Source organism: Crocodylus siamensis, chromosome 8 (genome assembly GCF_052110815.1).
Source record: "Crocodylus siamensis isolate JL-2025a chromosome 8, ASM5211081v1, whole genome shotgun sequence".
Lineage (NCBI taxonomy): Eukaryota > Metazoa > Chordata > Crocodylia > Crocodylidae > Crocodylus > Crocodylus siamensis.
The window spans coordinates 65069451-65079816 of NC_143402.1; the positions used below are offsets into that span (position 1 = coordinate 65069451).

Sequence of the window (10366 nt, forward strand, 5' to 3'; positions counted from 1 at the left end):
ATGGTGGAGAGAAGAAAGAACAAATCACACAAGACTAGCCTCAAAGCGGATTTCTTTGCAGTTTGTAAACTCTTCCCTCCACAAACTCCTTCAGACATTCCTGGGTGAGTGCTTTTATTCTGTGTCTCAACCTGGGAGATGAGCAGCAGCCTAAAACTCTTGTTTCGAGAGAAGCATGCATGGATTCTCCAGGGTATGCTCCTAATCTCTGAGGGCCAACAAAAAAAATCTCCCAATTATGAGAGTGTTATTGAACAGATCCTAGTTACAGGCATGCTATTGTCCTTGTGTTTTAGTTTGTTTTCTCAAATCTGGGGATTTTTTTTTTTTTGTGACCAATACAACTTCCGAGTCTCAGTTTTGAATGCTACATACCAACTTGGCTCCACACATGGGAGCTGTTACTCACCGTGTAACAGCAGTGCTCATTAATGATAACCCTGTTAGAGAAAGTTTCATTGTAGGCTTCTATGTGCAAAGTTCGGTCTCGCCTGTTCAAGGAATTCTTCTGGACAAAGTAAACATAATCTACTCCTGCAATCTAAGAGAGATTACCAGAGACTGGTCAGGAACACCATTACTGTGGGTTGATATCATAGCTAAAACCACTTCAACATCCAATTACCTTTTTCAGCAATCGTGGTGCATCTATATCCAGTTTACAACGTCTTTCAATGACATGTACAGCTCCATCCTCACTCTTGAATTCGTTTACAGTGTCACTAGCTACAAACATTGGGATGAGAGGACAGGTAGGGAACCTTTTTTCATATGCCTGCAACACAGAAAGGGAAAGAAAGAACAACAGTTTAAAAAAAGAAAATAGGTTCTCTAGTGGGCTTCTCACTGCTGTATTTATAGGCGCCACCAAGCCATTGCATTAGTCACATCCATTGTATGGGAACAGCAGGACCTTGTCACCCCATTTTTTTGCATTTAACCGTCACTTACAGAGACAGTCTTGGCAGCAAGTTTCATTGCGAACCACGTCCTTTTATTTTGTGTCCCTGTTGCAAGATATTTAGCAGAATTTGCAGATTTATTGGAACCTGACAGGACCGCACTACGAGCGCTTCCGCTATGGCCTTGAACTTACAGTCTTCTGGGCTGTCAACCATGTGCCTTAACCATGCAATGGGGTGTTCCATGTAAACTCCTGCTTGGGATGTGGAATAAATCAATGTCTTAAGTCAAAATATAAAACTGTGCTGAAGAACTTTTTTCCCCAGAAGGTAGTAGGCCACAATGGGCAATCACCATACATTTAACAACAAGGAACACGAGGCCTTAAAAAACACCAACTCCAAACCAATGATGGGCCAAATTAAAAACACCTACTGCATAGTTGTTGGGGTTTCACTGAAGTGGCATGACAGAATTTCCACACATTTTCCAAATACCTAATGCATAAGTTTGGAACCTCTCTCTTTCACTAGCAGCTTTTCCCAGGTACACAGATGACCACTAATTATTTCAGCATACCACTTATTAGTCTGATTGTGTGCATTTTTAAATGCACACAGCCACCACTGAAAAATTACTGTAAGTCACTTAAACCTTTAAAGAAAAAATTGACTTATATTACCTTCCATATCAGCCTGTTACTATTTGTACACCAACACCCCCAATTTAACTCAAACTTACAGCGATATACTTCTGCTGATCTTTGGCTATTTAAATAGCTTCTTGTTTTACAAAATAGACAGTACTACCTGCAGGTGGGGCAGTGGCCGTTAAAAATTTGGACAGGAAAATTCAGCGTGTGTGTGTTATGGAAAGCACTTGGAACAGAAGAGAGGGTTCAAGGAGGACAAGCAGCAGCATTACTGAACACTGGATTTGGTATAGTTATCCTGGTTCTCATTCCCAATACCAGTTTCTGGTTTGTTTTCTTCTTTTTTTAATGCGAGTTCCTACAGTAAAACTCTTTTTTTTTTTTTTTTTTGGTTAGGAGTAAAATTTGTGTGCAAATACATAAACAAACATTATATTTTTTCATCTTCCTGCTTCCCTGTTTTCAAACTCAACACCTCTATTTCCAAGTAGAATGAAAGCCTAGCCACCTTCATGGGTGTGCTTGATAGCCGTGTTGGTCTGAGACAAAAAGACATACAAAAACCTAGAACTCTTGGTTCCAAAATGATACCCTTTTATTAGACCAACTGGACCAGTTGGTCTAATAAAAAAAGGTATCATTTTGGAACCAAGAGTTCTAGGTTTTTTTGTATAGCCACCTCCAAGATATTTTTCAAGTTCCATATATTTGAAAAGGACCACCTGCTATAAAACAATGAAGCACTTTGTGCCCAAAAGCTTGTCTAATGGTCTCAACCAAATATATAGTTGGTCTAATTAAAAAAACAAACAAACCACAAAAACAAAAGCAAAAAAACTTGCTGCCAACACATTTGCTGGACAATAATGGCTGCAGCTCTCCAATCTTCCTACCAGAGACAGAAGAGAAGAAATGCTAATATACCAATAGAAAAGAAAGCCTAGAAGAGCTTCCTAGAACTGGGGCACCCAAAACCATAATCAGAGAACAAACTACTCTTTGTAGATTCAGAATAACTTTAGTCCTTAGGCCTTGTTTTAATGTGCTGAACTGCTCTAAGATAAATGAACTGAAAGATAAAAAAAATAAATACATAAAAATTAAGTGGGCATGCACAGCAGCTATTAAAAAGCGGGGGTTGGGGGGGTAGTAATCAGAAAAAAAAATGTTAGGAATATGGAACAATTTGAACACATCTAGGCTTGGCAGGATTTGATTTTTTACTGGGAACTGTTGATAAACATCAGTTCCACCTCACAGACCACTGAAAAACATATTTCCATCATTAATAAATAAAGTTTACAGAAAGAGGATGCCAGAAAAAATGATGGCTGGTGAAATGTGCGAGGACAGGGAGAGCAGTCCTACAGAACTGTGCTGATTGTAGTGAGAACTCCCAGAAGCCCCCAGGGAACTGGGAACAAAGGAAGAAAAGTGACAAAGCGGACGGATGGCAGTTCTGCCGCTGAGCTGGCAGCAGGCCTATGATAGTTACATTTGTCGCAGTGGGCAGTTAACCTGCATTATAATAAAAGTATACCGTCATTAATAACTGTCTGGCCCCCACACCTCTAACTGTACTCAATACTGAAAATTTAGAAAAATTGATAAAAATGTAAATAAGTGTTTAAAAATAAATATCAGTATTCTTTGTTGAAAATATTACAAAATAAAAAATGCAATTCTACTAAGTCTAATCATACTGAAGGATTTTCAACACTTTACAAAAAACAGTATTAAAAGCAATTAATACTTTTAAAGTGTCAGCTTGGTTTCTAACACATTACTCTGAAATCTTTTATGGAGCGTGATTATTCCAAGTTCACAAAAGCCTTTTGTAGCATATTCACTCCCTGGATGGATATTTGATAGGACTACTTCAGCAATTACACTTGTATTCTGTGCCCAGAATAAACTCAAAATAACCTCCACTTTGAAGAAATGCATAAAACAGGTGACAGCACATTAGGCTTGTGACTCAACAGCATGCAGTACAGAAAATTCACACCTACAGAATAAGTCTCCCATACTATGTTATAACAAGCCCATACCCTGATCTATTTCTTCCAAAAACATGTTCCACCCACGTGTAGAAAACCCTCTATATATTGCAGTTAAGACTTAAATCTCCCCCTTCTCTTGAAAGTACCCACTTTCTTTGCAATTAAGACCATATTATATAACCAGTACTGCCCTAAGCCAGGAAACGTTACACTCAAAAGAAGGAAAGTGATAAATGACCATTTTTTTTGTATTGCTCCCATTATACCTTCATAAAATTAAACCCGTTAAAAAAAAAAAAAAAGTCTACAGCAAAACAATGACCTTCTATTTCCCCACCTCTTTCAGCTCATGTTATGTTCCGCCAATCATTTTAAAGTACTTTTAGGTAAGTCAGGTCACAAGAGCTTTCCCCACATCTGTTTATCTTCCTCTCCTCCAGACCTTCTTTATCATCCTTTTCCTTAAAGGAGGTGAGAGATTCAGCAACATGATTCAAGATACCTTTCTTCCCTTAGGCATTGTGAACACCAGAAAATTACACTATTATCTACTTTGACATTCAGAAGTATTTACTGACTAGCAAACAGATTGACTCATGAATTTCTGCCATGGTAAGGAAGAATGAATTGACTTTGTTCTATTTGGAAAAGAACAATATAATTAGCTGCCTGAAGCTGGAAAGCTGAATGTTCAAAAGGAACAGAACATTCACAGGTTTCAAACAGATTAAACAGCAACAAAGAATACTTTATATCCTGAGGAATGCGCAGACAGGGTACCCAGGACTGTTTAGGCATTTTTACTTGGGCTGTTTTTATTCCTACGCACAACAGCCAATGTATTCCTGTAATGAATGGCTTCACAGTAAAGCCTTGTCTTAATAAGAAAGCAGTTAGATTAAGTTTTAAAGTTTTCAAACCACAAACACACAGTATTTAACATTTAACCTGATTTAAAACCACAAATGCAAGAGACTTTCATATCATCTTTAAATTAGTACTTTTACACTGAAGGCCAGGCAGAACAGAGACTGCAAGTCCTGCATTTCCACAGTCCAGTGCAACTGGGGAAAAAAATGAACACAGGGATGTCAACATCTAATTAGGGTAAGATGAACTGCAACTGGGAAAAGCTTCTAGCTAGCATAACACACCAAAAAAATCATCAGGATCTATGGCTAAATCAAAGAGCCATGATCACTATACCACTAAAAAAAGAGCTCCCAAAAGCAGAAGAGGGGAAGATTAAAGTTGCCAAATGTAGCTTTCCCCCCCTAAAATTCTGTTCAGTGTAGTTCTTCCAGAGCTTCAGGGTGATTTGATTCAAAAAGATCATTAATCATCAAGCTTTGAGTATACACAGCAACAGTTTTCATTATACTGCCTTTGTTTTCTAATACTCCTTTGGTGTGCTGGTAAGTTCAATTTTGTACTTGATAGATGCAGCTTATCTCGGGCTAATGAGGCTTTAAGTGTTAGCTGCTGCACATTTCCTTCTCAGAATTACAGTTTACTGATTGCATTACAATTATACAAATCAGCAATTAGTACCTTAAAATCTGATTCTTTGCAGCAATATCATTGGTTCCATTAGAGAAATGCGATACCAGAACTGAATATATGTTTATCAGGATCGAGTTTCATCTCTGGAAGGGTTTGTCATATGGATTCTTCATTCTAAACATGAATTTGAACGGTATAAATCTTTGTGCTATACTAAATTAATGTCTTTGGGTGTTGTAACATACGAAATATTATCAGAGAGCAAGTCTACATATCCTCAATGCCCTTATATTCATTGTGGGAATTGACACTAAAAGGAGAGAAAAAAAAGCGCCTTTCTTGCTAAGAGACAAACTCACCTCTACACCTTTCAAAAGTTAATGCCACTCCCTGATTGAGTACTTGACAATTTCCCACTAGCCTCTGAAACATCTGTGTACTGACATACAAGAGCTGGCACTGTGTTGTGAGAAAGAAACACAGTATGGTGAAGCAGCTTGAACCTGAAATTTAATAGGCTGGTTATGCAACTCTTGAAACGTTAACTCACGTTAATAGTAAGGCAAGAACTCTGACAGGAATAATTTAGACCAAAATAGTTACAGTATTAAAGCTTCCTCTTCCGTAACTGCTTTCCTTAGCAACTCAACTTAGATTGCGAAATGACTACATTAACTTAACCTCCATCTTTGTTAGTATTACGCTTAAGTTTACAACATGCAAACATTTCCCCAAGCAAGACCGATTTCAAACACACGCCAGTGGTTTTTTGCTAATCTAGGGGAAGGACTGAAATTCAAAACCTCATAATAGCAGCAGTGGCAGGTGTTTCAGCAAAAACCCCATCTTTTAAAAATATGAACTGTAAACCAGCATCTTGAGATAAGACACTAGTTTTAAGAGAACTAGAGGTAGCTCTCTTTGCTTTGGCTTCTCAAAACCAAAGCTCACAACAAATGAAATGCCTGAGAACTGAGGGAAATTAGTTATTTGCTCAGCACAAAATAAAAATGCACTGACCAAATCCACAAAAGGATCACTCGGGTTCCACATCCAGCTTTCCCCTATGTTTCTGAATGAAGTCCTTCTCTTGTCTGTTTGCAATCTTGCACTTTGAAATCCATTTTATATAAGGATTTCATTAGAAGTTGTTCCAATAATTTGGGCTCAGAAGAGCCATCTGTAACAGTTTGAGAAGGCTCTTCTGCTATGAGACCTAACACCACAATACCCGGCAGGCCTGTGCAAAGCAGTTAGTATTTGCTTCGGATTCAGATTCAGGAAACAGTGATTTGATTTGGCGATTCGAATCACTGTCCCGAATCGATTCAGTTGAATCTGATTCGGGGATTCGGCTGCTGCCGATTCTCCGAGCCACACACACCCCATCCCCCGCTTGCTCTCAATGGCTGTCTCGCCCAACCCCAGCTCTTCCTAATGCCTATGAAATGTATGGGGGGAAAAAAGCCCCCACTCACCGGCTGCTGTCAGGCAGGCGGGGTGATCCCCACTGCCCCCCACTGTGTGGAGGGCTCCGCCATGAGCCCCCCCCCAACCCCTTTCTTAACTTGGATTAGTGTGGCTCTTTAAATCTATTCCACCTAGAAAACAGCTATAAAGTTATATCCTTATTTAATATTAAATAATCTAATACAGATATCATTGAGGAGCCTGAATACTGTCTGTGCTCAAGAACCAAGAACTCTCAATCCTGAGGGGGGAAAGAAAACTGCAAGGGAACACTGGGTATCCAAGATCACAAGTGGAGGCTTAGGAGGGAGCTGAAGTTTTGTCCCAAGTATCATACCAAAAACTGCATCCATGCCATCATAAAGGACTATTCACTCAGACTTCCAATGTGCCAACTCACTGGTGACTCGTCATCAGACTAGTATACCTAAAAAGATGGATTTTAGATTCAAGACTCATTCCTGGCTACCTTCCTTACTACAGAAGAAAATACATTATGACTTATTTGTAAAGCAAAATAAGAAAAAAACATGTTGCAAGTTTTGCTGAAGGACGTTTCTTCTCTCAATCAGAGAAACAGAAGACAGCTACCATCCTATATTAAACCCACCCAAGGGGCCAGTATTCTCCAGAAGACAGCTAATGGATATGCAGGTGATCATGGCACCTAGATCATCCAGTACGGGGCCTGTGACCACTCCTGATTTAAAGGATGTGTTCAAAATGTGTCAAGTTTAAGCAATGCTCATCACTGTAATTGATAAATACCTTAAAGGGAAATGTTTAGCCAAGGTCTGTAGCAATGATCTTACTTCTGGAGAGAATCAAATCTCAAGAAGACTTAATTAAATCATTAAGAAAGGGCACTGAACACCAATTAATGCCCTTAAGTCATAAGTTTTCCACAACAACACAAAATGGAACATAAGTAGTCCATAGTTAATAAGCTTTTACCTTTAAAAACGCATTTCTTGTACATAGACGCATTTCTGTACATCTTGTACATCTCTTACATTTCACCAGCTCCAAGTTGATGGAAATGCATCTTTTCCACACAAACTAAATATTAAGGGCAAAATCCTATGTTTACTAATTGGAGCTATGCATGAGCAGAGTGTAAAGCACAGAAAAGTACTGGCAGAGGATAAAATTTAACAGTTACGCAGATGGCTCAGAGAAAGCAGCTGTATCATATGGTGGAATGCACATGCTGCCCTTTAAAAACTGTGTTAAACACATATCACTGACAAATGCAAGATGCAGACTACAACACATGTGGAGCAAGCTATGCCCCTTAACTGATAAGAAGCCAAGCCATTAGGCAAGAAGTGCCCCCCACCACACACGCATCTGAGGCTACCGAAGAGCTAGAATATGATCTGGCCCACCTAGCATTCTTACTGCTATAGGTGACCGTACTAGTTAAGGGACTGGAGTGCTTCCCCTGTATTCTGAGGAAATAAATTTTTGGAGGGATAAACAAAAGTTCAGCTAACAAAGATGTTAGACAAAAGCATTAATCAGGCATGCTTTCCAGTCCACCTCATTTTAAAAGGTTAAACATCTTATTGCTTAGCCCTTCACTATACAAAAGGTTTCTGATCTAGGACTTAATTAAAGCATAATTAATATATTCTGAGTGGTGTGTTTACAGCAGAAGGAACAGGCACTGCAAGTGCTGCTCTTGCACTGGGCACTAAAGTACAGCATTCCTAAATATTCCAGATAGTCCCACTGTGTTCTGCTTCTGCAAAGAAAAAGGCATCCCAATCTAGTTTTAAAATTCCACAAGACTGAAGTTTGCACCTGCGTATTTACCAGCAAGGAACATTACACATACTAACATCACAGGCATTTTTTAAATTCTAAAAAAGTGAATGTTTACTCACTAGTCTTTCCTTTCATCATAGAATCATAAAAAAAATTGGGTTGGAATGGGCCTCAGGAGGTCATCTAGTCCAACCCCCTGCTGAAAGCAGGACTAGCCCCATCTAAATCATCTCAGCTAAAGGCTTTGTCTACCCAAGTCTTTAAAACCTGCAAGGATGGAGATTCCACAACTTTTCTGGGTATCCTATTCCACTGTTTACTACCCTTCTAGGGAGATAATTCTCCCCAATATCCAACTTAACCTTCCCTTGCTGCAACTTGAGCCCATTGCTCCTTTTTCTGTTATCTGCCACCACTGAAAACAATCCAGCTCCATCCTCTTTGGAACGCCCCTGCAGGTAGTTAAAGGCTGCTATTAAATCCTGTCTTTTTGTCATCTTCTCTTCTCCCAAACTAAATAAGCTCAGTTCCCTCAGCCTCTCCTCTTAAGGCATGTGCCCCAGCCCCCCTCACCATTTTTGTTGCCTTCTGCTGGCCTCTCTTCAATTTGTCCACAACCTTTTTGTAGTGGGGGGGCCCAAAACTGGACACAGTACTCCATATGTGGCCTCACCATATTATATCATATTTTTTGTTTAGATTACCATATCAAAGTGGTGCTAGAATTCCAGTATGATTCTGACATAAAGATAGTTCTTCAAGTCTTGGAGATGCATATGTGACCCAATGTTGAATAAAAATACTATGAAACACTTCTACCTTAAGTTTTATTTACAAATAGCAGCTGATTGAATATTGCTGTTCCGAAAATTCATATAAAAGTAAATGCAGAACCAAAGAAAACGCATGTTACAGGAAGTCTGCACAGTCCTACGTATTCTGATGCCCACACAACACGTATAACTATCTCTAGCACATCAATCAACACTTCATTAGCTTAAATTGTTCTGCTTTTAGATCAGAAAGCACTAACACTACTGATCAGTGCACTCTGTATATTCTGCCAGAAGGCAGTTTAACTAATGGGTTGTAATAGGCAACTGTCAGTCCTTCTGGATCGTGGTGTATGCGTGAGAGGCCCCCAGGACCTTCAACCCGTATGCCTAGGCAGGAGTGTGGAGGAGTGGAGGCTGCCCTGACTTTCCATCCCCTTCTTTAGACCACTGAGATGGAATCCAAAGGCCAGACCAAGTCTGGACATCCGGTGCTTCAGTGGCTTTGGTTATATGCGTGTCCAGGAATCAAACCCAGGTCCCCAAAATAATTCTTGCCAGTGACAACTATTCTATCATGAAAAGTTATTAGCTATTTAACAGCATGCATACATACATACATACATACATACTGGTTTAACACCCTCTTGTGTAAACACTTACTTACAGATGTAAATAGTTTAGCTTCTGTTGCTTTGGAAGCGCTTTAAAACAAAAAGCTACACAGAAAAAGACCCACTTACATTAGCATAAAAAATGTCCACCCAAGGGAAGAAGTGTTATATGAAACCATGTCCATTTAATGTTTAAGCCTTACCTTAGACCAGTATAATTTTCTAGTATAGACAAGTCTCAGGCTCCATGCCCTACACATTCCAGAAAGAAGAACAGGCACTTCCCATTTTAAAAATTCATCCATGTTTTAAAATTGTTGGATTTGTGATAATACAGGATTTAAAGTTCTACAGAATTTGGTCACGTTTCCTGTCAGTTTCTAGTGGCCCCAAAACACTCAATACATGAACAGAGCTACTGAAATCGGATAAAGCAGTCTTAGGAATGTTGAGCTCGATACTTATTTGTTGTAAACAACTGGTATCTATCTGGTTTGCAATGTGCCACTAGATTCAGAATGTTATTTGAATTGTAGCCACGTTAGAGACACAGGAAGGGAGCATTCTGTCCTCTGCAGTCTTTACAGAGTTCCTGAAAAATACTCAAACTAAAAAAAATTAATAAATAAATAAAAATGCGACCAGCCATATCTGGAAGCAGAGAAGGAATCACTTAGT

The 10366-nt window shown here is 39.2% G+C and overlaps 1 protein-coding gene across 10 annotated transcripts in view; it reads right to left on the reverse strand.

Annotated features, from left to right (window-relative positions):
* Positions 1-10366, reverse strand: part of SEC14L1 (SEC14 like lipid binding 1) — a 100309-nt gene that overhangs the window by 27062 nt on the left and 62881 nt on the right. For 9 of the 10 annotated variants that reach the window (XM_090058932.1, XM_090058931.1, XM_090058936.1 and 6 more), the window contains 2 exons: positions 626-775; positions 410-541 (listed from right to left, as the gene is read on the reverse strand). In XM_090058932.1, the coding sequence (XP_089915058.1) occupies positions 410-541; positions 626-775 (282 nt within the window). Of the gene's footprint in view, positions 1-409; positions 542-625; positions 776-3895; positions 3915-10366 lie in introns of those variants that run through there. The other variant, XM_090058940.1, reaches the window with a different exon arrangement.